At 42.0% G+C, this 27,808-nt stretch overlaps 1 protein-coding gene across 1 annotated transcript; it reads left to right on the top strand.

Annotated features, from left to right (window-relative positions):
• Window positions 1-27,808, top strand: BUB1B (BUB1 mitotic checkpoint serine/threonine kinase B). The gene is made up of 23 exons (XM_033145112.1): window positions 1-124; window positions 841-1,045; window positions 2,470-2,529; window positions 2,740-2,884; window positions 3,893-4,089; window positions 4,221-4,396; window positions 4,483-4,679; window positions 5,505-5,599; window positions 9,389-9,615; window positions 10,352-10,464; window positions 10,581-10,729; window positions 10,907-10,956; window positions 15,514-15,595; window positions 15,877-15,979; window positions 16,388-16,674; window positions 17,602-17,759; window positions 18,564-18,707; window positions 19,949-20,061; window positions 21,230-21,391; window positions 22,637-22,770; window positions 23,588-23,759; window positions 24,221-24,327; window positions 27,265-27,808. Exons 2-23 carry the CDS (start codon window positions 906-908, stop codon window positions 27,389-27,391), a joined length of 3,138 nt encoding a protein of 1,045 aa, XP_033001003.1. The 5' UTR covers window positions 1-124; window positions 841-905; the 3' UTR covers window positions 27,392-27,808.

Raw genomic sequence — 27,808 nt, forward strand, 5'->3', positions numbered from 1 at the left:
CGGTTAATATTTGAACGTGGACGGAGGAGAGACTTGCTGAGGAACCTCGGAGGGAGTTTGGAGCTGGAGCCGCTTCTCTCGAAAGGCGCCTCCCCCCCCCCCCCAGGCCGTGCGAGAGGCTGAGGTGAGCGGTTGTTGCTCTGCTTTTCTTTTAGCTGAGCCGGTTCTTCTGCGGGGCAGCGAAGCAGAAGGGTGGCGAGTCTCTGCTTTCTCCTTGTTTGTTTGTTTGTTTATGGCGTGGAGCGCCAGTTCTTAAGCGCGCTTAAGCCGGTGGACAATTACGGCGCTCGCTAGTGCATCAACTGTCCAAAGAACACCTGGGAGGGGGAGGCTCTTGCTAACCCATTTGCTCCCGCGAAGGGAATGGCAAGAGCATAAGAACCTACACGCTTCTTTCTCCTCCCACGTTTTTGCTTGCTGGCAGTTGTGACACGCAAATAGACAATGGACAATTGTGTGTGAGAAAGAGTGAGCTAGAAGCAGGTAGCAGGCAGAAGCCTGTGAGGGAGAGACATGCCCGAGATTTCTGCTGGAATCCAAGGCTGTGGCTATGGGAGAAGCAAGATCCTCTGGGGTGTTAATACTGTGAGCTCCTCCATCGTAAGCTCAGGTTGTATATATGTGTGTATATTAGCCATATATCCTAAAGACTCTGTTGTCCCCCATTCTGAGGAAGCAACCCTAGGTAAGCACCTGGAACCCCTGGAATCTTGCACCACTCAGATTGGGGTGACCTGCAACTGTATATTGTCAGGTTGCTAGGAAATATACCAACAAGCTGAATGCCTGCTTTAATTCCACACAAATATCCTCATTGTTTTCATTTCTCCTTATCACTAGGGCTTGTAATCCTGGAGTCGTGCACCTAGGCGCTGTTGCCTTGTGTGCATTAAATACAGTTTACCATGTCTTCGGATGGGAGCGAGTGGGAGCTGAGCAAGGAGAATGTGCAGCCTCTTAGGCAAGGACGAGTGATGGCTACCCTACAGGAAGCTCTTGCTCAGCAGGATGTTTCCAGCCATCCAGCCATCCAGCAGCAAAAGCGGTGAGCATAGTATGGTTTGTCTCTCTCTCCATTAAGGCAGGGGTTTTCAACCTTTTTGAGTCCACTGCCCCCTTGACCAACTACATTCTTTCTGTGACATCCCTGTGGGGCTCAGGAGCCTAGTTACCGGTATGTCAGCAGTTCCCTCAGCCTCCCCCCTCTCCTCCCCCCTCTCCTTGGGAGTCCTCTAGAGATGCCTCCTCCTCCCTGTGGGGCACCACAGGCGCCTGGGAAGAGGATGCTGTCAGCCTTAGTGGCCCAACAGAGACTGGCCAAAGGTGCACATGAAGCCAGCATGATTGGCAGCAGCGGGTGCTACTGGGCCTGCATGGCAACGGCACTCCTTCAGCACTGGACACTCAGGTCCTAGACAAGCCTTGCACAATTAAGCACAAGAAAGGCCAGTGCAGCACCTGCCTATGCGGCCTCCCACTTATCTGTCCATTCCCAACAGCAAAGGCTGGCTGGCTGGGCTTCCTCACTCACTCACTTGCTTGCTTACTCAGAGGCTACCTCAGCTCCTGGCAACCAGCACACCCTGGCCAGCCCCAGAGGCACCATTCACCTGGGGAGCTTGTAGCCAGGGCAGCTGCAAGAAACAGCCATGCATGCCTTTGGGAGGCAGAGACATGAAAGGGTATCAGAGGAGGGAGGGAAGGAAAGAGGAATGGAGGCCAGTGTTGCCTGCAGCACCCCTGACCATCATTCAAGGCACCCCAGGGTGCCACACCTGTTGGAAACTACTGCCTTAAGGTCTTTGTTTTTAAGTGGCCTTAGATTCAAATAGAAACAAAACATGGCTGCCTCTCTGCCTTTGCAGCCTGCAGCTTTTTTCCAGCTTTGGGCTTATATGACTCCTAACTCTGGCATTTTGTCTTTCTAACAGTTGAAGGAGGCCCACACATTTGCCCTCTGGCACAGTCACTCCCTTTGTTCTCTTAAGGATCCCTAGGACCATTACCAGGATGGCCTGGCTATTCCAGCAATTGAATCTGCGCTGGATCCAGGAACCTCATATTTACATAGGCTACTATAAGCCAGCTATAAGAAGCTATCTTGTATTCATTCATACCATTGGTCAATCTAGTTCAGTATTGTCTCCAACTTTCAGTGACTTTTGATCTGAATTTTCCTAGCCCTGCTACCTGAGATCCAAATGGCACAAGTTAGTCAAGTAAAACATTGTCTGTTCTCCTCAAAATAGTATTTCAAACAAGCTAATCACTATTATAAACCTGGAATCTTTACTACCTTTAGAAAAAGAATTTTCCAAAGTGTAGCATCTTGCTAATCAAATACTTTGTATATAGGGAGGAAAAGTAGACTTAACTGAGGAAAAACCTCTGATGCTGATTTTTAAATTGTGCTAAGAAATAGTAAATATATATTTCTAGCTACTTAAGTATTGATAACTTTAATTACAGGGAATTTGAATCTGAAATTCGCTTTTATAATGGAGATGATCCACTGGATGTCTGGGACAGGTAAGCTTTTGTAAATGGAGGACATTATTGGTTTGTTGTGGGGGTTGTTCTTTGTTCTTGTTTTGTTTTATTTATTTTGTATTTACCGCTGTATCCTGAGGTCTTCAGATGATCTGGATAAAAAAAATTAAAATAATAAAATGAGAACACAGGCAATTCTCAAATAGAGGTGTCATTTCCTTGTGCTCATAATTGTTCTGATATCTCCAGGTATATTAAATGGACAGAGCAAACCTTTCCTCAAGGTGGTAAAGAGAGCAACCTTTCTGCTGTTTTGGAGAGAGCTGTTAAAGCACTGAGTGAGCAGCAGAGATATTACCAAGACCCCCGCTATCTCAGTCTCTGGCTTAAATTTGTGAGTGATAGATATATTATTTGAATTTTCTCATGGGTATTCTGTTCCAGCCTGCTGAGCTCTAAGCTTTGTCAGACTGTAGTAGGTTACTTTATGCTCTGAACATCAGTAAGTTTCATTGACTTTATTATTCCATCACAGAAGTTATTGTACTTCATGAGTTTTCTTGAGGCAGTTCACTCCACATGAACTCTCCATTTTTGGGAGGATGTGTGCATTCATTTGCACTGGCCAATTCTTGCCCATAATGAAATCACACACATGTCACAGCAAAAAGCTTGTTAACTGGGGAAGCTTGTCAGAATAATAATGCCTTCAAATGTTTGCCCCTGATACTCTGAATGCCCTGCTCCTAATTACTGTGGAGCAGGCTTCTGATCTCTTTGGGACCTTTAGGAGAAACTCCCACAGTATATAAGGAATAGGGTGATCTCTTAAAAATCTGTAGGTGCCAAGTAGATTCTTAAGAAGCATTCTTCTCTCTTCATGTAGGAAGGGATGCTTGCTATGTTGTGTGTGAATTATCTAAAAACTAAGCATATTTCTTGCTTTAGAAACACTGTTTTAACCATATGTAAATATAACCATATTAATTTCTACTTGATTACAATAAAACCTCTAAGCAGCTGACAAAAAATAAAAATATTAAAATAACAAATAAGCCAACAAAAGAAAAGACTAAGGGCTAATGATTTGAATTAAAAATTGCTTCTCATGTTTTGATGAGGGCTAGTTTGAATGTTGAGCACAGGTCAGACTGAGCACTGTTTAGTATCCTGGTGATCATGCTTATCACAGAATGAGAGTGAACAGCTTAAAGAACACTTCATTCTCCCATACTCCAATGTCTCTGAGACCCCGAGGACTAGAAGTGTGCTTCGTTTTGTTCCATATTGCTGCAGAGCATTGCAAGTTCCTGAAGTCTAGAGTTGCTCTGAAAAAAAACCATTTGTACCTACCTCCCCCTTTTGATACAACAAAGCCTTAATTTTCTGTTGCATTTTGCAGGGTAGCTGTTGTGGTGAGCCACTGGACGTATATAGCTATATGTACAGCCAAGGGATAGGCACATCCCTGGCACAACTCTACATCACTTGGGCTGAGGAACTTGAGGCAAGAGGAAATTACCAGAAAGCTGACTTGATATTCCAGGATGGGTTGCAGTTCAAAGCTGAGCCTTTAGATAAACTACAGTCCCATCACAGGTAACCTGTCATAAGAGAGACTGGGCCTGAGGGAATACGGAAAACAATTCCACCACCCCCACCAAAAAAAAAAAAAAAAACCCCTAGTAATGTCGTTTACACTGCAAAGAACTTGCTACTTCTGTGTCTAGGCAGTTCCAGGCCCGTGTGTCTCGACAGGCCTTGCAAGATCTAGAAGATGCTGATGGGGAAGAGGAGTTGGGTGCTCTTGCTTCTGAACCCCAAAGAGCTACACTGGCAGAACTGAAGGGAAGAGGAAAGAAAATAGTGAAAGCACCAATCAGCCGTGTAGGAAATGCTGTGAAGCGTAAGTGGAGCTTGGCTATGTTGAAAACAATTAGTCTCACATGTGAACAATGAACACTTACCTTTAACTTCAGTGTCATCTTCTAGTCCCAAGACAAGAACAGAGACTCCATAATTCATCTCAGCAAGCATCACACCGCCCAGGCTTTGCCGTATTTGATGAGAACAGAGTTGTAGCTCCTAGAGCCGAGGTTCCTGCACTTGTACCACAGCCATGGGTTGTACCTCCAGCAGTAAAGTCTAAGGAGAATGAACAGCAAGCAGGACCTTGGAACACAGGCAGGGTAAGGAAAAAGGGTGAATCTTCCCACTACAGATGGAACATAATGGGTGCCCATGTAGGAATATCTTTCAAAAGTAAATGCTTATTTTGAGTGTGGGGAATTCACCTTCGCTTTCTTAATGTTAATCTTGGGCTCAGTCTAAAACTAAAGCTCTTCTTTCTCTGACTATATCAGACCATTCAAAGTTTTTGGCATGAGTACTTCCTGTCTTAATGTCCTGGTAATTAAATCTATCTTGCATTCCTTTTTCATGCAGCACTGGCTAGCATGCATAAACCAGGTAGCATCTGATGTTTTAGCCTTGGGTGTGGGATACCTCCTAGGCTTCTGGAGAATCTGCAGCTCCTGGTTATTCCCTCTCTAAGCCTTAGATGGGATATATAAACACTTTCCAAAATGCTTTGGCATTCATCCTTGGACGAGAAAAGTGCTCTGTGCATTGTTTTGCATAAGAAGAAATGTGGGGAAAATAAATTTGTACTATAGGAGGCAAAACCCAAGGTATACTTTGCGGCTTGGACCAGAAGGTTGAAGTCATGGCTTTAACTTCAAAGTAGTGGGTTCTACACAGGGACAGAAAAGGCTCTTGTCTTGTATTTAGCTTTGATTTATGTTGCTATAATGAACCAATGAAGAAGAAATTTCAGTCTCTAGTGATGTTGCTTCACAGGTTTTGTATTTAGGTACTCTTAAGGAATGCTCGCAGGGCTGATGTGGTGCACTTTTTTTGTAAAGGGCTATCTGATGGAAGTATCTAAAAGGCCACTGTGACAGACTGGTGTGGTCATATGTGAACATACTTATACTGGTTTTCTTTCCCTTTAGCGTCCTCGGAACAATTTGGATTCTGCTGCTGTCTCCCTTGCTGCAGTCCCCAGCTTTACTCCATATGTTGAAGAGTCTGCACAACAACAATCAATGTAGGTTTTATGCCTTCGTATAATAAAAACAAACTCAGTATTAACTAACATTCAATCTTATAGTTTAGGAAAGGCCCAGACAAAGTATGTCTTTACAAGATGTCGGAAGCAACTGATGATGCTTCATGCATGATAAAGGGATGCAGGGCAAATAGCAGGAAAATGCCTGAACCTGGGTAACACCCCCACACAGTGATATTCTGTAGAGTGCGGTGCTATGATTAAATGATCGTATGGGGAAATAAATGATTTATAAGTTTATAAAGGCACAGGCAGTCTCACAGGTAATCTGACCCCAAGTTGTTAAGGGCTCTCATGTGTTAGTAACAAGACTTTGAACATGGCCCAGTAGGCAATTGACTTCCAGTGCAATTCCTTCTGGTGCAATCTCAACTTGACCACAGCATTCTGCATCAGCTACAGCTCCTGGACCAGTCGCCCAACTGTGATGTTATCAATGCTTGAATCACAATGGCAAGTTATCCCTGTCCAGAAAAGGACATGGTTGGTGTAACAACTTATATTGATAGATGTTCATTTCCCTAGAACAGGCATAGGCAACCTTCGGCTCTCCAGATGTTTCGGACTACAATTCCCATCATCCCTGACCACTGGTCCTGTTAGCTAGGGATCATGGGAGTTGTAGGCCAAAACATCTGGAGAGCCGAAGGTTCCCTATGCCTGCCCTAGAAGTTACGCTGGCTTTCATTGACAAGGATAGCTCTAGAACACCACCACCCCACAAACACCCCTCTATGTACCTGTTATTTCTGAGGGAGTGCCTGGAACTGGGAACCACTTGCCCACAGAGTCTTCCTCTTAACAGAATTATGTTTCAACTTGCTGGTCTGCATCTAGCTCACCACTGCATCCAGGACCAGTTCAAAACAGTCACACTATGAGGTTTCTATAGTGGCTTCTCACGAGTAAAGAGTCCTGACTCTGAATCCTCTTATTTACAAGGTTTATTGTACAACTATATATATTGCAGAGCTCAAATGTCCGTGACCGTCCGAGGGTCGTTTCGGCAGCGAGACGACCCTGGCCTTCCCGGGGGTTAGGAGCTCCGCTACCGCACAGCAGGCTCCGTTAAACCGCGGGTCGAGCGTCCCGCGGCGAGGGCTCTCGAGCTGGCCCCATATTGCGCTGAACCCTTCTCCCGTTCCCCTTGTAAAAGGGGCGCGGGAGTGAAGGGGCAACGGCGCGGGGCTGTGGAGGCTATGCCCCAGCCGGGAAGGCGAAATGGCGGCTGCCGCCAGCAATGAGTGTGTCGTTCTTACCTAATCTGACGCAAAAGAAGAAGAACGCCGTAAGTACGGAGTCTAATTGGACTGAAAAATTTTTAATTGGCTTTCCGGGAGGAACGTTAAAAGGAAGCCCGTTCCTCTCCCTTCCGAATGGAAGAAAATAACAATGTTTCTAGCTGCTGCTGCATTAGCTGATACAATGTTCTTACTGAGCTCTTTTTTTGACAAGCATGATCGGTCGAATCCCCGTCAGGGGAGGATTAAGATGTTGGAAGTATTTCTTCTTTAAAGCTGTTGGATTACAATTTCTGCACCCTGATTAGGGGGAAAATGGCGGCTGAAACTTGTGGCTTGAAGATGGAAAAGTACTGAACTTTGATATTCCCTGCCTACTTCTACCATGCTTGGTTTCGTTTTTAAACTGGCTTTAGATCCGGGTATGACCCAAGGACAAAGGATAATTCTTTTGAAGTTAGAACTTTTAAACCAGAAATTAGAACTGTTGAATCAGAATGTCGATGAAAAGTTTTTTGGAATGGGAAAGGCTTTTGAGAACTTTGCTAAATTTGAAGAAAACCTTGCTAGGGAACTTGAGGAAATATTTGAGGAACAAGATACAGTGACTACGCAACTCCAAGAAGAGGAAAAACCCTGCTGGTGTGAGAGGCCCAGGGTTGAATTGAGACATATTATATCCGGTTTCTGGGGTGGGAGCCCAGAAATGAAGGAAAAACAATTCTGGGAATTACAATTAGAAGATGACTGGAAGTTTGAAACGGAGATGCTGGACGGTGACGTATCGTATTTTCTGAAGAGCTCGGCAAGGATGTTTGTGGACAGTGTCTTGGCCTTTGGATACAAGGAAAAAGAGGACATTCTGGACAATGACGTTGGAAAGGGGTGGAGAGAAGTTTGGTGGGTGATCCCGAGATGGCGAGGAAAAATGGCAAGAAGAGGGGTAGGGTGAAAAATCTTTAAAATGTAACCAGGACGGCTCATCATGGTACCCCGAAGTCAGTGTGTTAAGAATTTTTTTATTTGGTTTTGAGAAGAGATACTTGGATTGTTTATGTAGAAGAATAGTGTAATACTATATAAGGTTAGAATAAAAAATATTAGCAGCAGTTTTAGTAAAATAAGGAGTTAAGACTTGTATTAAGAAGTTATATTTTGTATTATGAAGCTATATTTTGTATTAAGTTATATTTGGATATTTTGATGGTAATTGATTTAAATTTTAGAGATGAGAAAGTTATTAAAGTAAATTGGAACTGGAAGCACAGAGAAACGGGGGAAGTCCCCTAATTAGATTTGAAATAAGATTTTAATTAGTGAAAGGAGTGTTGGTGTTCCAGTGTGGGTTTGTATTCTTTTTATTTTTGTTTTGTTTGTTATATTTGTTGTTGTTGTATTTGATTTACTGTATTTGTTTTGTTGTGGAAAACCAATAAAATTTTTGTAAAAAACAAACAAAACAAATGTCCGTGACCGTCTTAGTCACTTTCAGATCCCGCTTTGCTGTTGTCCCCTCCTCCACTGAGCCGCTTGGTCGGTGTTGGGAACCTGGAGCATCCCACAGCCCCTTCCCCATGGAGCTCTCCTCCTGCCTGTTGCTCACCAAGCCGCTTGGTCGGTGTTGGGAACCTGGAGCATCCCACAGCCCCTTCCCCATGGAGCTCTCTTCCTGCCTGTTGCTCACCAAGCCGCTTGGTCGGTGTTGGGAACCTGGAGCATCCCACAGCCCCTTCCCCATGGAGCTCTCTTCCTGCCTGTTGCTCCCGCAGGATGTCTCCCTGCTGCTCCGGTGTTGTTGGGAACCTTCAGCCTCGCAGAGCCCTTCCACCACCCCACTAGGCTCTGACGGTTCCCTGACACGCACCCTCTCCTGATTCAAATGTTGCAGAGAAAGAGCTGGATGTTATCAGCTTATGCTCCTAATGAGTGTTCCTAGCTGCTTCAAATAGGTATTAAATTGCATTGGGGACATAATAGCACCCTGTAGCATCCCACATAACAACTGCAAGGGCATGGATGCATAATCCCCATTAATTGAAGTAGAACACTGAAACGCAAACACAGTGCCACCAACCCTTTGCTCACAGGGGACAGTTCAGGAGGATACTGTGACCAACAGTATCAGCAGCTGCTGACAGATCAAGCAAGAGCAAGTGTTGCACTTGTCCTGTCCCTCTCATGAAGAAGGGTATCTGTCAGGATGACCAAGACAGATTTTGCCCTTAAATTGCTCCTGAACTCGTAGTGAAGTGTAGTTTATAATTTGATTCATATGACGTAGAGTATGTTGCTATACCATATCGCCATTTCCTCCTTTTGGTTTCATACATTTGCTTGTTGAACACAGCAGTAACCTCCCAGTGATATTTGTGGTAACATAGTTGGCAGTTTTAAATACCAAAATTACAACCCTGTTTACTTGTTCCATTGCATAATCCCATACCCATTAGATAGAGGGCTCTTTGTAATAGTTTGTTCTTATGTACCTGGTCCGATCCTCACTCTTGCTTCATACTTGCCTCCTTAGGACTCCTTGTAAAATAGAGTCTAGCATAAACTGTGTACTAAGCACTTGGAAGCCTGGAAAGGAGGAGGATCCCCTACATCGTGTGCAAAGCCATCAACAGGATGGCCAAGAGAAGAAAGAAAAGCCAATGTATTGTAAAGAGAAAGTGTATGCTGGAGTGTTGGAGTTTTCCTTGGAGGAGATCAGAGCTGAAATCTACCGACAGAAAGCAAAAAAGAGAAGAGAAGGTATCTATTAGAAATGGGCAAATACAGGGAAACCCTCCAGTGTTGCCTAAAGTTAGAAAATGTATAGATTTCCAGAGCCTGTGCTAGTTTCTTAGAAAGAAATTCGTTGAAAAGCACTTATGGAACATGTTACAAATCAAGGAAAAGCTTTCATCATCAAATACTCTATTTCTTCAAAGAATTCTCGTCCTGTAGATTATTTTTCTAAGCTGGGCAGAGTGCACTGTAGTGTCCTGTTTTGTTTGCTAGTAAGCCCTTCTGCGTAAGTAGCAGGGTTTACCTTTCTATGCCTTGGGGCAATCCTCTTTCTAAACAAAAAAACAGAGATCAAAGGTGAGTTAATCAAGGAAAAACAAGGTATGTTCCCCCTTTCTCTTTAATCTAGAATACTCAATGTGCAAATGCCTTACAGTATTTATTTGTTCAGCAACCTTGTTTGTGTAGGATCATTGCAGCCTTCTGTTCAGTTTCCCTCTCCTCTGAGAAATGTATTTCAATTTAGTCAACAACAGAGTTCCACTGCATGTTGCAGGTGGTAGGAAATAAGCTTGACATGGGACTAGTGTCCATTTTCTTTTCTTTTGGTGGGAGCCTTGTGTTTCAGATGTGCAGTCCCTTTCCCACCCCATCTACAACAGGGCAACCTGGGAAAAGGGTTGGGACTATATGTTGTCTTTCTAGCTATACTTCTATTGTAGAGAATATGTGGCGATTTATTACCTTCTCTTTCATACAGAGGAACTACAGGCCATAGCACAGAAAAAAGCTGAGTTGAAAAGGAAAATTGAGGAATTGGAGAAGATGGCGAGAGAGCGACAAGAAAATGATAAGCAGAGATCATGTCCACAGGTAATATCCCACCTTAATTTCTGGTAGGCTATTTGTTTGCAGTGGCCTTTCTAGTGCATATGGAATGTAATTTGGAGTGTGGTTTGTGAGCAGATTGTTCTCTTCAACTATTTCAGCAAGTAGCGGAGCAGGAGCCTGCAGGTGTGCCTTCTGACAAGGCAGAGGCTGAGATTCTGAACCATCCTTTAAAGGAAAGACAACTATCTCTGGCAGATGATGAATCATTTGTTGAAGAATGCCTTTCAGATGTTTTTTCATTGAAAAGGTAATGCGGGAGTTTTCTTTGGAGAGAAGAAAATTGTTTTTAAAATTGTCAGATATTTAAATGGTATTCCAGTTCAAAATGTTTCAGAGTGGTGTGGGGTAGCTTACTATATTGTCTGCTCTTGTGATCTGAACGGTGCCCTGTAATATTTTTTTTAATCCAATGCTTTCTTTATAGCAATCTTGATCTGGTTGGAAATGTTCCACACGAGAAATCAAGCTCTAGCGGTAAGTTTTGTCCATAGGCTCCTGCTTGAAGGAAGTTGTTTGAATTTCCTCCTATGTGTTCAATTAAGACCACTTAGAAGTTTTAGTTACAATTAAGCAGTATGCACACTCTGTTAAATGACTGAGGCTAATTTTAATCATTTGAGGAGCAGCAGGAGGGGGCAATGGGCAGTGTGTGTCTGCCTACTTGTTTTTGAGGTTTTTCTTTGTTGTTGTTCAGTCGTTCAGTCGTGTCCGACTCTTCGTGACCCCATGGACCAGAGCACGCCAGGCACGCCTATCCTCCACTGCCTCTCGCAGTTTGGCCAGACTCATGTTAGTAGCTTCGAGAACACTGTCCAACCATCTCATCCTCTGTCGTCCCCTTCTCCTTGTGCCCTCCATCTTTCCCAACATCAGGGTCTTTTCTAGGGAGTCTTCTCTTCTCATGAGGTGGCCAAAGTACTGGAGCCTCAGCTTCAGGATCTGTCCTTCTAGTGAGCACTCAGGGCTGATTTCTTTGAGAATGGATAGGTTTGATCTTCTTGCAGTCCATGGGACTCTCAAGAGTCTCCTCCAGCACCATAATTCAAAAGCATCAATTCTTCGGCGATCAGCCTTCTTTATGGTCCAGCTCTCACTTCCGTACATTACTACTGGGAAAACCATAGCTTTAACTATATGGACCTTTGTCGGCAAGGTGATGTCTCTGCTTTTTAAGATGCTGTCTAGGTTTGTCATTGCTTTTCTCCCAAGAAGCAGGCGTCTTCTAATTTCGTGACTGCTGTCACCATCTGCAGTGATCATGGAACCCAAGAAAGTGAAATCTCTCACTGCCTCCATTTCTTCCCCTTCTATTTGCCAGGAGGTGATGGGACCAGTGGCCATGATCTTAGTTTTTTTGATGTTGAGCTTCAGACCATATTTTGCGCTCTCCTCTTTCACCCTCATTAAAAGGTTCTTTAATTCCTCCTCACTTTCTGCCATCAAGGTAGTATCATCAGCATATCTGAGGTTGTTGATATTTTTTCCGGCAATCTTAATTCCGGTTTGGGATTCATCCAGTCCAGCCTTTCGCATAATGAATTCTGCATATAAGTTAAATAAGCAGGGAGACAATATACAGCCTTGTCGTACTCCTTTCCCAATTTTGAACCAATCAGTTGTTCCATATCCAGTTCTAACTGTAGCTTCTTGTCCCACATAGAGATTTCTCAGGAGACAAATGAGGTGATCCGGCACTCCCATTTCTTTAAGAACTTGCCATAGTTTGTTGTGGTCGACACAGTCAAATGCTTTTGCGTAGTCAATGAAGCAGAAGTAGATGTTTTTCTGGAACTCTCTAGCTTTCTCCATAATCCAGCGCATGTTTGCAATTTGGTCTCTGGTTCCTCTGCCCCTTCGAAATCCAGCTTGCACTTCTGGGAGTTCTCGGTCCACATACTGCTTAAGCCTGCCTTGTAGAATTTTAAGCATAACCTTGCTAGCGTGTGAAATGAGTGCAATTGTGCGGTAGTTGGAGCATTCTTTGGCACTGCCCTTCTTTGGGATTGGGATGTAGACTGATCTTCTCCAATCCTCTGGCCACTGCTGAGTTTTCCAAATTTGCTGGCATATTGAGTGTAGCACCTTAACAGCATCATCTTTTAAAATTTTTAATAGTTCAGCTGGAATATCATCACTTCCACTGGCCTTGTTGTTTGCGAGGCTTTCTAAGGCCCATTTGACTTCACTCTCCAGGATGTCTGGCTCAAGGTCAGCAACCACATTACCTGGGGTGTATGACACCTCCGTATCTTTCTGGTATAATTCCTCTGTGTATTCTTGCCACCTCTTCTTGATATCTTCTGCTTCTGTTAGGTCCTTTCCACTTTTGTCCTTAATTGTGGTAATCTTTGTACGAAATGTTCCTTTCATATCTCCAATTTTCTTGAACAAATCTCTGGTTTTCCCCATTCTGTTATTTTCCTCTATTTCTTTGCATTGCTCGTTTAGAAAGGCCCTCTTGTCTCTCCTTGCTATTCTTTGGAAATCTGCATTCAATTTCCTGTATCTTTCACGGTCTCCCTCGCATTTTGCTTGCCTTCTCTCCTCCGCTATTTGTAAGGCCTCATTGGACAGCCACTTTGCTTTCTTGCATTTCTTTTTCATTGGGATGGTTTTCGTTGCTGTCTCCTGTATAATGTTACGAGCCTCCATCCACAGTTCTTCAGGCACTCTATCCACCAAATCTAAATCCTTAAACCTGTTCTTCACTTCAACTGTGTATTCATAAGGAATTTGATTTAGATTGTATCTTACTGGCCCAGTGGTTTTTCCTACTTTCTTCAGTTTAAGCTGGAATTTTGCTATAAGAAGCTGATGATCTGAGCCACAGTCAGCTCCAGGTCTTGTTTTCGCTGAGTGTATAGAGCTTCTCCATCTTTGGCTGCAGAGAATATAATCAATCTGATTTCGATGTTGCCCATCTGGTGATGTCCATGTGTAGAGTCGTCTCTTGTGTTGTTGGAAAAGAGTGTTTGTGATGACCAGCTTGTTCTCTTGACAGAACTCTATTAGCCTTTGCCCTGCTTCATTTTGAACTCCAAGGCCAAACTTGCCAGTTGTTCCTTTTATCTCTTGACTCCCTACTTTAGCATTCCAATCCCCTATAATGAGAAGAACATCCTTCTTTGGTGTCATTTCTATAAGGTGTTGTAAGTCTTCATAGAATTGATCAATTTCAGTTTCTTCAGCACTGGTAGTTGGTGCATAAATTTGGATTACTGTGATGTTAAAAGGTCTGCCTTGGATTCGTATCGAGATCATTCTATCATTTTTGAAATTGCATCCCAGTACAGCTTTCGCCACTCTTTTGTTGACTATGAGGGCCACTCCATTTCTTTTACGGGATTCCTGCCCACAGTAGTAGATATGATAGTCATCCGAACTGAATTCGCCCATTCCTGTCCATTTTAGTTCACTGATGCCTAGGATGTCAATGTTTATTCTTGCCATCTCATTTTTTACCACATCCAGCTTTCCAAGGTTCATGGTTCTTACATTCCAGGTTCCTATGCAATACTTTTCTTTACAGCATTGGACTTTCCTTTCGCTTCCAGGCATATCCGCAGCTGAGCGTCCTTTCGGCTTTGGCCCAGCCGCTTCATCAGCTCTGGAACTACTTGTACTTGTCCTCCGCTCTTCCCCAGTAGCATGTTGGACGCCTTCCGACCTGAGGGGCTCATCTTCCAGCGTCATATCTTTTATATGCCTGTTGTCTTTGTCCATGGAGTTTTCTTGGCAGGGATACTGGAGTGGGTTGCCAGTTCCTCCTCCAGGTGGATCACGTTTGGTCCAAACTCTCCACTATGACCTGTCCATCTTGACCTGCCCATAGCTTCCCTGAGTAATTCAAGCCCCTTCGCCGCGACAAGGCAGTGATCCATGAAGGGGGGTTTTTCTTTACCCTGATGGAATAGAATCTGAGACTGTCTCTAATCTTTCTTTCTGATTTCCCCCTACTTCTCAGTTCCCCCTTCCTGTCACTTGATCCCTATGTCTACTTATGCTTAATCTCTTTTGGGTGACCAATATTTGACTAATTACTGATACTTAATAATTGTCTGAAGCCTTGCTTGCTCTTTGACTCTGGGCCTACCGCTTTGGGGTGTCACCCTGGAAGGCTTGCTATAAGGCAGTCTGGCCCTGGACCCACAGAAGTTAGCAACCCATGTCTTCTTTCCAGTATTGTTCCGTCCTGATTTACTTTGCTTTGATCCATCCTCACCCTCACAAAAACAAAAACAAAGCAGGAAGCAAAAATGAAAGCTTGAAAGTTGCTGGTCACAGTAGAACAGCTTGTTTTCCTCAGATGAAAATGAGTGTAAATACATGAAACGATAAAGTTGGTTCCTCATTTGACAAGAGAAGTCTCCCTTAGCGCAAATGCATTTTGTAGATTAACTGTAGGAGTTAGCATGTTTATCTAAATTATTTAACAGAAGTGTAGAATTTATAGTTTTAAAAACAAAACCCATTTTGTTTTTTAAAAATCTATTCCTAGCCACTGTCAGATCTGCAAAACAGTAAGCTAGGCCAAGAGAACATCCAGTCTGAGTTCATCATGCTACTCAGTCTAAATCAATCCCTCTTGCAACCTTTTCACCAATCAGGACAGTAGATTCTATGTGTGTTCATTTCCCCCTAATTACCTTTGCTTATTCTCTCCCTTTTAGTTGCTACACGTAGCATTTTCCTTTTGTGTGTCAGTGTCATAGGAAGAACTTCTTATCTTCCTGCACAGAAAGCTCTAAACCTTTTACAACAAACAGAATGTAAAATGGCTGAAACAGTTGCATTCTTTCACATACATGTTGCTTTGAGAACTTCTTTAGTGGATACCATGTGCTTCCTGCTATTGGTTTTCATCCTCAGTGTTATAGTGGAACTTGCTAGTGAGCTAGATGGTCAGCCGATGTGAAGATGGGCCACTGGAATTGGCTGATTGCACCACACCTTTGCAATGTGTTCACTAAAAATTATATTATCAAATAACTCCAAACAGCTTTTAAAGTCTATTGGCTCTCCCCTCCACAGATTTTGAGATTCCTCCTGCAGTGAATCCTTCGACATTTTCTATATTTATTGAAGAATCTGCAGCAGAAAATACGAGTACCAGGTAATTGTGTATAACTAATTTCTCAGCAGGAGAAGAATGATCTCAATTTTATTTTAAAAGCATTCTATGTTTGGATCAATTTCATGATCAAGAAAATTCATTGATCTTTCTTTATGCATATACCACCTATAATTTTTTTAAATGTACGTGTAGAGCTGTATTTGTACAGTACGTTTGGAATCCTGTAACCCAGAAGAAATTGAACGCAAGTGGTGAAATTCTTGAATGGAATCAATTGGCATTCGAAGTCAATCTGTTCATATATTTGTTTTTTCCTTTAGTCTTTCTACTGGCCCTCCAGTGGTACGTTCCAGACGAGTTCTTGCTGTTCGCAAACCTTCAGAAAGTATAACTGCCAAGGAAAATATATCCCCTGAAAATTTTGTAAGTTTTTCATAGCTTGGAGTTATTGAGATCTATGTAGAATATCCTGTTACCTCTTGAATTAAGACATACGCACCAACACTTGTGGCATCTTGTCTCTAAGCACCACTTCACACATTGACCAAGGTGTACATATGTATGCACTGCTTACCTTTAAAGATATGTAACCCATCATGTGTGAAGGGTCTGTTGTGTTAAATCAGTTTCACACCAGTGTAGACTTGCGGGGGGGGGGGACAACTCTGAGCTAGGTCAGACCACTAAACCAATTTTGTCTGGCTTCTAGCAACCCTATGAGAGTGTAAGTGTGAGATATAAATTTCAACAGTTTTAAAGATAATTCTGTTTCCACACTTTAATAATAATGTTTTGTGTTTTAATAATAATATTATGTGTTTTTCTCTCTAGGCTGAACTCAATGGAATCGAACCGTTGAGTGAAGATGCAATTCTCACAAGCTCGTACAAGAACAAAACCCTCTTCCCTAATCCTGAAGACACCTGTGACTTTGTTAGGGCTGCCCACCTGGCATCAACCCCTTTCCATGGGATAACAGAACAGAGAAATCAGCTTGATGACAAGCTTGAAGACAAATCAAAGGAAGAACATCCAGAATCAAAGCCTACATCTCTGAGCCAGCAGACAATTCTTAGTGAAAATCAATATGCTGAGGCCCTCTCTACGAAGAAGCTGAGGTACCTGAAGAGGATTCAGTGGGCTTCATGTGGTTTTATCTAGGGTGGGACACATGTCTGATTTGCCTTCATATACTAGGAACTGCATGATTCAGTGTTCCATGGTGGCTCAAATTTTTCAGTGGCCTTCTTTGCCTACTGGCAACCATGCAAGCTGTAGCATGGAGACGTTCTTCCTATATACTAAGATATTGCTTATTATTTCGCTCTCATTGCCCATACATCTAACTTTTTTGCCTGTAATGCCCTTTTCTGTCTCTGATTCTTTTCCAAAAACAACTCTTCATTTTCTGTGGGTCCTGTGAGAATTTTGAAAGCTTTAATGGATTCATGATACAGTACTGAAAACTCACTTTACAGTGGTACCTCTGATTGTGAACGGGATCCGTTCCAGAGGCACGTTCACAACATGAACAGAGCACAACCTGAAGTGCATGTGCACAGCGCGATTTGGCATTTCTGCGCATGCACGCATGCCAAAACCCGGAAGTAACCCGTTCCTGTACTTCCGGGTTCGGCGTGTTCGTAACCCATACCAAACGCAACCCGCAGTGTACACAACCAGAGGTATGACTGTACTTTGATGCTATTTCACCCCCAGGTTTCTATCAAAAATGTGGTAAGGAGCATGGGTGATGAGTGCCCAATCTTGAGGCCCACTCCCAAAATAATCCTGGGCAGAATACTGGGGTGAAATATCTTCTGAACAGGTCCCAATAGGACAATTTGGTATGAATATTGAAGCACCTGTTAACAATTTCTTTAAAAATTGAACTAGTGCATTTCTATTTATGCTTTAGATGATGCTTTTGAAACTTCTTTTCATTAAAGGGATATGATCTTAAACTGTTGCACTATGAATTGTCAAGGGAGTCTGAATAAATCTGTCAGATGCAAATCTTAATATCTTTTCCGAATTATGTATAGCCCAATTATGGAGGCAAGTCAGGAAGATACCATATCTTCAGCATCTTCATGTTCCCCTACACAAATCTCCACCATTAAATTTCAACAAATCCCAGAGAAGCTGGAGTTGGTTCATACCTCAACTGATGAACTTGTCAGTGATGTTGAAAATGGCTCTAGTGAGTATGCTGCTGATGACTTGCTTTCTTCCTCCAGGTTCTTTATAAATTACCATAGGGAGTGGGTGGTGCTGTGGTCTAAACCAATGAGCCTCTTGGGCTTGTTGATCAGAAGGTCAGCAGTTCAAATCCACCCAATGGGGTGAGCTCCTGTTGCTCTGTCCCAGCTTTCTGCCAACCTAGCAGTTCAAAAGCATACCAGTGCAAGTAGATAAATAGGTACCACTGTGGTGGGAAGGTAAATGGTGTTTACGTGCACTCTGGCTTCCATCACGGTGTTCCGTTGCGGCAGAAGCAGTTTAGTCATGCTGGCCACATGACCCGGAAAGCTGTCTGTGGACAAACGCCGGCTCCCTCGGCTGGAAAAGTGAGATGAGCGGCACACCCCATAGTCGCCTTTGGCTGGACTTAACCGTCCAGGGGTCCTTTACCTTTTTACCCTTACCTTTATAAATGACCAATGTAACAATAAGTATTTTTATCTTAATGATAAAAATGAAAAAAAATATAGACAGTGTTTGGTATGGGGTGTATCCTACAGTTTTATCAAAGGACAGTGAAAAATCAGCTAAAGCTAGTAGTGTAAGCAGAGGTTAAAAGAGAAGTGATCTTAAGTGTTAAGGCAGAAAAAGCAGAACTGATTCTAGAACAGAAATGCTTAAATTGCTTGAATGATTGAATTTTGAGAATGTATTAGGAAATAAAAATAAATATTAATATTTTCAATAGGGGAGGGATGCCCATGCAGTCCTTATCAATAGTTGTAACTTGTAACTGAAAGATTTGCTTGTTTGCCTGTTTCAGATTACTCTCCTGATGGGCTGTGGAATGCCGAGCAGCGCAAACAATTGTTGCAACCTCTTCTAGACTTGTTGACAAAGTCTCCTGACTTTAGATTGGAGGCTCAGCCTATGCCTTGGATGGAGCTAGGAAACGTAGTTGATATTGGTAAAGATGATTAGATTTTTTTGTTATGCTAGAATTCTTCTGAGCAGCCTAAAACCTGTAGCCTAGTTTGCACATGATGTTTCTGATTTCTTTTTATTTGAAATATAAAAAATGCACACACACAAGCTCTCAAACCAGTATGCTTTATTTTCCCACCTAGTTCACCTTGCTTGGTCTCACAATGCTGCTGTGTGAAAGAATAGTTGTCAGTAAACTTTGTAGTATTATGAATATTTCGTAAGCCTAGCTTGTGGTAACTTGAATTTGGATTACTTATTTGCTTGAACTAGTATTTTGTTATGTAACACTAGCAGCCTTGTACTTGGCATTGCTCGAAAATTCTAAGAAATACCAAAACTAGTACAATTTTGAAAGTTGAAGCCTCCAGCTTGAAGCAAAATTGTTTTAATTGCATCCAAGCAGAGAAAAGCCTGCTGTTTGAGCTTAGGAACCAAAATGCAAAGTTTGGTTACAATATCTTAAGAGTACCAACTGAGTTTGTTCCTGGTATGAGCTTTCGTGTGCATGCACACTTCTTCAGTTATCTGAAGAAGTGTGCATGCACACGAAAGCTCATACCAGGAACAAACTCAGTTGGTCTCTAAGGTGCTACTAGAAAGAATTTTCGATTTTGTTTTGACTATGGCAGACCAACACGGCTACCCACCTGTAACAATATCTTAAGAGGTATCCAAAGGCATAGAAAACACTTGGGCCATTTTCCAAAATACATAGTAGATAAGCAAAGTGAGCTGTAGCTGTCTGAATTAAATAAAAATATATATGACAGCACCTGTCAATTCTGGGCAGGAATTTGATGTCATTGGTAAGACAATTTTTGTCAGGGAAAGCATTTTGGCTTGCCAGATGGAAGGTCCCCCCCCATCTCCTCCACATGTGGTTCTGTAGGTTCTTTCCCCTCCCGAAAGCCCTTTTTTTTGGGGGGGGGGGAGTCACATTGTGCATGTGGAAGACCTTGCACAGTGCTTCTGCTGGTGGAACTCATTAGCTGACTCCTGCCCATTGTGAGGCAGTGATTGAAAAATATGTTACTTGCAAATTTGTAGAAAGGGGTGGATGATCTTATCCATGATTCACACTTCAGGTTTGAAAACATTAAAGGCAACAGAATTCAGCTTTCTTAAATTTTAATCATCTATATTGTAGAATGTTCTCTCCAGAGATTGTTTTCAACATGTGGTGGTCATGATTACTTCAGTTTTAAAATTCTGTTTCAACAGGGAGTGTGAAATACTCTATCGTTCAGGAGCATCTGATCAGTGAAGGTGACAAGCTGTTTTCTGCTGCAGCAGCCAGCTGTGCAGATGAAGACTCAAATACATTATTAATAAAGGTATATAAGTGCCCTCCTTATAGTTCACCCAACTCCACAGTATCTTCACTACTCCTTTATCAACCCCCTTCATCTTTTTGCTTGACTTGCATTGGGGCCCTCTTATTTCTGTTCTGAATAGCTAGATACCCCATATTTCAATTTGTTGAAACCCCCAAGGTAGCTACCAAATTAGGAACAAAAAAACAATAAAATGTTGCTGTGTTGATATTATAAAGTATCTTAAATTTACAACAGCATAAAAGCAGAAAGGCACCATAAAACCAACTTTGAAATGTAAGGGCATAGCCTATCCAAAGAGCAGCAGTTATAAAAAGCCATAAGTTCAGTTCAGCTAATAGCATGTGAGAATAAAACTGTATTAACCTGGTATCCATAACTGAGGCTTCATACCAGTTGAAGTTTTCTTGGGAAGGCACTTCAACAACACAGGTTTTATAGTGGAGAAGGTCTTATCCTTGATCACCTATGGTTAATGTGCTTGGTTCCTTTTCTTTTTTTATTCTTTTATAATGTTTAAATGATATACTATTTCTGCCATGTGCTGCTTTTACTAGTTATTATCTTATATTTAATATTCTGAATGGACTCTATCATGCTGTTGAAGGCTTGCTTGTTTCAGACATTATTGGTAGTGGGGTGTGTGGAAAACAGCTTTTAGCAGTTCAATTTAAATAAGCAGTATAACATAACGTTACTTTTCATTCAGCTGGCTGAGAGTCTTGATGAAGATTGCAGGTTTTAATGAGGAGTCCTCGTTTGTTTTGATTTCTCTTTTTGTTTACCGTTTTCTTGCATCTTCATGAAGGGGAACATTCTAATTCAGGTCCTTTATAACTTCTCCGTAAGATGTTTAGGTTGGGATGGGCCACTTTGCATTCACATCTGTTCCAAACTGCTTTGGTGGAGCTGTGCTGTGTTATTCAGTATAACTTGTATTGGCAGTAATTCTAGAGCACATTGTAAGCATGGATGTCGTTGGGTGAGATGACAGTATAAAAAAGTTCTTCATAGTTATGCTGTGAGGCCTGTCATGTCAGCTCAGGATTATAATATGCTGCATTGAGGCTGTCGTCCAGCACAGAAGTCATCTGGATTCCGTGTGAACAATCATTTAGGTCAATGGTGCAGTTTCAACTATAGGTATTTTTATTTTCCTTCTGTTTAGGTGCATTCAGAACCTCTGCCATGGGACTTCTATATCATGCTGCAACTCCAAGAGCGTCTAGGCACTGAGTTTGACCAGAGCTTTAATGCAAACTGCTCTTGTTTCTTATACCACAATGGCTGTGTGACTGTGCACAAGGGGATAAATGATTGTACTGTCCAGGTCAGTGTGGATAGCCCTAGTATGATGGGCAGAGTTGAGGTGCATATTGAAAATGAGTCTGAAAATGTTGGTCCACTTATCCTTCTCCATGTGGCCATGTGAGCATAGACAAAACCATGTGAAGAAACATTTACTATGAACTAGGCAGTGCATAGACAGAGCTGGAAGCCATCTTCTCTAGTTTTCCCCTCTGAGTGATTACAGTGGTACCCCGCTAGACGAATGCCTCGCAAGACGAAAAACTCGCTAGACGAAGGCATTCGTCTAGCGGAAGGCTGCCCCGCAAGACGAAAAAGTCTATGGGGCTGCCTCGCAAGACGAAAAAATTTCGTCTTTTTTTTTTTTTTCGTTTTGCGGAGCGCGGCTGTCATTGCCGCTCCGCAAGACGAAAAACCCGCTAGACGAAAATTTTCGCAGAACGAATTATTTTCGTCTAGCGGGGCACCACTGTACAGGAGTTCCCCATATCCCTACCATAACTAAGCTGGAGGAACTGCAGTAACAGCATATTCTTCTGTTTATCCCTGCCTCCAATTCCTTCCCCGTCTCCTGTCACCGCCCATTTGCCTTTGTTTAAAGTGTAAGTCTGCTGTGGTTGGGCAGAAAGTCACCTCATTATTTGCGTCAAGTACGATGTGCAACTTGGATGGTGCCATATAAATAAATCCCACAGTTTGCATCTTCAAGCAATACAGTGCATGAAAAAGCTAAGCAGGACTTGTATGTGAGAATCAATCCTAAGGTGCGGTGATATATGCATCTTCTTGGCTTTGTTTTCTGGCACTGAGATTTTCCACGCTTGTTAGCTAAAGTATGACCATAACCCCAGTTGTACCAAAGCACATTGCTACAATGTTGAGTGGTTCCCGAGTCATATACTGTAGTTAATAATGCAGATCCCTCTGCCCCCAGCTAGTAGAATGCTGGTGCTTATGCATGAACTCAAACGCTTCCAGTATAGCTTGTGCTAAATGGTTTAAAGTACATATTTTTGTTTAAACAATCCACCCAGAGTCCTTCTTGTTCATATAAATGTGGGAGACTTGTGTTATCAATGTGATCACTTGGTTGAATAAGGGGAAGCCAATCTTGAGTCCTTATAATACACATTATGCTTGCTATTTTCTACGTTTTGACAAAATCACCCTCTTCAAGCCCAATAGGTTCCCACCTATGAACAAATGTACCTGCTTGGACCATGATGGCATAGTACTGTAATAGCTTATGTTGCTCTTTCCTTCTCAGGATATGATTCATACCCTGTCCCCAAAAGCAGTCATGTTGATTGTCAACAATCTTCTAGAAGTGGTGGAGAAATTACACAGAGTGGAGATAGTCCATGGAAATCTGCATCCAAGGACACTATTCTTGGGAGACAGGTTGGCTGCTCCTTTCCAGTGACCCTGTACCCCTTGCCTTGGGCTTTGTGCTTTCTAAAGTTAATCCTGAATTGATACAAGTCATTTGGATGGGGGTGGGTGGGAGGAGAAGGTGTTTAGATGGCTGGAATTTTAAATGTGGGTTGTTTTTGTACTAGTGCTGTGAGTAAATAGAATATGCAGAGTATTTATTAATATTAATATACTGTATCATTACAGTATCATAATGTAGAAAGTTGTTGCTAGTAAATTAAAGCTTTGTTGATTCTATTTTTGTCCTACCTTTCTTTGAGGCTTCTAAGCAGCTTGTTGACCTGGCTGAATCTTTCAGTAGCTTTTCATGGTCTTGATCATAAATATGTAGCTATACTATGTGCTTACTTCTATAAGTACCCTGGGGGTGTTGGCTTTCAGATGTAGGAATTGTAGCAGAAATGGTCCTATACTGGTTGATGCCAACAGAGGGTGAGATTCTGATTATTCTACAGTCTGTAATGATGTGTTATTATGGGGGGAAAGCTAATGTTGGTTAAGTGTACCTGCACTAATGCAATGGGACTTCTTCCTTCAACTCCTTCTCCCAAACCTCTAGAGAAGATTTTACGGGGCAAATAAGGGGACAGAAGGAGAAGGAGCAGACACATGTTTTTCATCCACAGTAATTCTACACTGAGAACTATAATAGAATAATTTGCTGTTAGTGTAAACTCCTTTTAGTACCAGTTCTTAAAACAAACACTAGAGGGAGTTAGCAGCATACCGAAGTGCAAATGCAATGGAGCATTCAACAAACTTGTGTCCACAAATCTTTCCTCAGAATTTGCAATCCGAATGCTGTTGCTGAGACCACCAGTGCTTTGAAAATAGTGGATTTCTCCCACAGCTTAGACCTGAAGCTGCAGCCAGCAGTGAATTCACTAAAAAGTTTTCCAATAGCTCAGACACAGAACGGGCAACAGATCCTTGATGAAAAATCACTTCCTCACCAGGTGAATACATATATCTGTAGAAAAAATATTACTGATAGCCCTTGGCCATTATGAAAAATTAGATGTGCTGACCTTTTATGTAGGTGGCATGTAGTCTGGATTTGTGGAGCTGTTTCCACAAACTATGCAAGACTCTCTGACATGGGAACACCCCTTTCACCTCAGTCTTCATTTCTTCTATTGGCTAAAAGAAGGTGGCAACCTACTTTTCCTGCTCCCATGTGCAGCTAATTGCCACTACTGTATTTGCTTTTTTATATTTTAATTTGAAAGAATTGTTTTCTAAAAAAAAATTCTTGCATCATTTACTGGAAGACCACATGATGACATATCATAGAAGCTGATAATGGTATTTCTGGAGTAGTTTTCAAATTGTTTTACTGTGCAACTTAAATGATGATGGGTGTTAAAACTGCAAGTGAGGACAGTACCAAGTCTGACTAATGATGTTGTGGTTTTAGGTGGACTTGCTTGGCATTGCAGAAACAGTACATCTAATATTGTTTGGGGAGCCCATGAAAGTTTATCAGGAGAAAGGCCACTGGAAAACTATGAGAGACTTACCTCAGTAAGTATTAGACAGACAAGCAAATACTATTTTAGTTCTATCTCTTTATTGTCTGGTTCTGATTCATAGTTGTAGAAGTGATAATGTCTGCCAGCTAATGGTATGTGCATGTTTGAGTTAGGGCTACATGTATTGACCAGTTGATGAACAGAGCAAATTGCAGGCTCCATCTGCACTGTATAGTTAAAGTAATATCATACCACTTTAAACAAAAATGGCTTCCCCAAAGAACACTGGGAAGTGTGGTTAAGGGTGCTGAGGGTTGTTAGGAGATCCCTATTCCCCAACTATTTATATTGTAAAGTGTTGAGGGATGCTAACAGGTCTTGAGGGAGGAGAAGGGATACCAATGTAGCTGCACAACTGAATTTCAAGCCAGTTTAACGTTTGATTTTCTGGAGCAAATTCATAGCCACACCACAGCTACATTCTGGGTCAGGAATGGCCAACATCTTTAGCTTGGTAGCCAAGGTGTCAGAGGCCAGACATCATCAACTGTGATACCATTGCTTCTCTGTTTCCCAATGCCCTATACCCAGGGATGAAGAACCTGTGGCCCTCCAGATGATATAGTCTGACTCCTGCAGCCTCAGCCAATATGGCCAATGGTCAGGGATGATGTGTTGGAGATCTTGGGTGAGATACCCACGAGGTGGAAGTTGCCCCCAGTTCTAGTCACCACATAGAGATAGCTTAAAGTCCAAAATTGTTAACCACTGCAGAAGATCAAGCTTTAGTATTGGACGTTGCTGTATACATACAGCTTGTAGGCTTTGCAGATACATCTGTATGCAAGTAGGAAGTATTTCTTTGCTCCAGCAATTCAAGACATAACACAGACTCCGACTCATAGACAGCACTCATTGACATGCCTTACTTATAAAGATGGCACTGGGCCATTGACATAGCAAACTGACTTGGCTAACCTTGCACCTGCTGACTTATCTCAGACATGGAATGATATGTGTTTTAGATCTGTAGCATACAAATCTTTTCTCTGAAGGAGGAATGTTAACTTTTTGTAGACTGGGCTGGCAGACTCTGATGGGAATTGCAGTGCAGAGCATCCATAGGGCATCAAAATGGTGAAGGCTGCCCAAGTGACTGGTCTGCTGTGCAATGTTTACCAATCAACTTATCCTGTCTCTTTATTATATTTTGCTTTTAATCCCCTACATAAATAGAACCAAGGGGGTATATAAATGGTTGTTTGATGCAAATTGACGCCTTTCCTTTTTGCTGTCAACCATCCTGGCAATTCCTGTTTAAGTCTGTTCCAATTCAGAAGAAAATCTGTTGCACTTTATGTGTTCTAAAGAGTTGGAACAAAGCTGCCTTTTTATAGCCATCTGCTTTTATAGATGGGCTTAATATAGATAGTTTTACATCAGCAGCAGTTCTTCATGGAGCTGGCTCATGGTGTGGGTGTGATGGGTTTGCAAGGAGCAGTATATTCAGCACTTGCTTACGTTGATATTGCAGAAAAAGAGATACCTTTGCCAAAAGTGTTTGTATATGTATGCAGGAACTCCTTGTTCCTGTTCTTAAATTGAAACTTAAATTACGTAGATAGAAGATTTCCAGATAGGCAAAACTGACTAAGGTGTTTCAGTTAACACTTAACACTCTGTCTAGGCAATCCTGGTTCTCTAAAATACAGATACTAAACACGTTTGCACTACATGGGGTTTGCAGCTGCTGGTGTTGTTATGCTTTTTGTTTCAACTTGTTTCATTCCTGGTCCTTGGATGAGGTTTTTCTTGAGAACTGGTAGGAGGAATGCTCTAGGTCAGGGGTGAGGAAGCTGTAACCTTCCAGATGCTGTTGGACATCAACCCCAGCCAGCATGACCAATGATCAGGGATGATGAGGGTTGTAGCCCAACACTTCTGGAGCGCTCATAGGTTCCCCATTCCTACTTGAAGTGCCACAGAACTCTCACATAAAGAATTTGATTTCCTGTGCAAAGGTTTATACTGAATGTTACCATGTCCTAAAAGATTTCCAGTGCTGCTGTCTAAGCAGGAAAGCTGTAGGCTGACAAAGTTGAGTGACCAAATATCAACTCATATTTGCCAAATTGCATTCCGTGCAAAAGAGTTTAGATTGTTGGATTAAGCACAACTATATTTTCCATTTTAAAGGGGGATGGTCAATACTTGGCATATACTATCTATGAAATTAGAAAGGAGATCTCTGCATGCCTGTAGCATTGAAGCAAGAACTAACTTTCTAAAGAGCTGTGTATATAGACTATTGCTTTTGAAACATGGCAGAATATTAGTAACCAGACTTAAAGTTCAAATTCCATTACACAATGCACATCTTATAAGCAAGTCTGAATTCTGTTGCACTACTCTTGAGTAGACATCCTGAATTAATAAAGCATGTCAATGCAAATGTGGTGTTGCCTTTTTTAGCCAGTGAAAATTATTACAGTATGGTTCTTGTACAACCAGTACTTTTTTTAAAAAATGTTGGTTAACATGTAAAAGGTGCATTGCAAGAGGCAAGAGCTGCAGTGAATATATACCTCCTTGGAGTTATTTGTCTTCAACTGGGCCTGCCCTTTGGGTAAACAAAGCTGAATGAAGCAATACGGCATAATGAAGCAAACAGTAAAGAGTGAACACGTTTTTCAGTTTGTAGCTCTGTATTAGTTACTGGCAATTAGCTGGTTTTTAGTCCCAGGTGATCTGCAGTAAATTAAATTTGCCACATCCAGTCAGTGTACAGTTTACAGTATTACTGTAAATTATGTTCTAAAATTTGTGTTAAAAGTTGTAGGCTAGAAATTTAATAATTTTATCTACTCTTAACTATGGACTCAAAATACCCTTTTCAGTGAAAATTGGGAGATTGACATATAAGCAATAATCCTCAAGCATCCATGAGTGTGACATTCTCAATGAAAATTGCTTTCCTATCTCGTTTTAGGTCTGCTGGCAATGACTTGTGGAGTAAATTCTTTGAAAGAATTCTAAACGCAAAAGGCGAGTCTACTGTGCCTCTGCTGAGAGAGCTAAGACAAGAACTGAGTGCTGCCTCAGTTCTTCCTCAGTGATCTCTCGGCAAAGCTGGAACCTCTTCTGACTTAGAGGAAATACCTTTCTAAGACCACCCAGTTTTTCTACACCCCTCCTTGCTTCACCCTCCCCTCCAAGCACAAGTGATAGTTCTTGCTTGATCTTCTTTTACTTTGAGGTGTATAAACAGTTGAAATACTGCTTGCGTTTATTTCTTCATGTCTTTGTAAAAGAACGTTTGTAAAAGATGCCTTACTTACATGTACAATTCATCTATTCTTTGGTGGTACCTCTCTGTCCCACATTAAAGCTTCCTTGTGTACAGCTAAAATGTCCGTTAAATAACGTTTCATGGCAGCTTGAATTCTTTATCCTTGCATTATTATAAATACGTGGCCTGTTCTGTCCACTCCTTGTAAACACGTTTCAATAAAACTACGTTGTGCTCACCTGTA

Source organism: Lacerta agilis, chromosome 1, assembly GCF_009819535.1.
Source record: "Lacerta agilis isolate rLacAgi1 chromosome 1, rLacAgi1.pri, whole genome shotgun sequence".
Lineage (NCBI taxonomy): Eukaryota > Metazoa > Chordata > Lepidosauria > Squamata > Lacertidae > Lacerta > Lacerta agilis.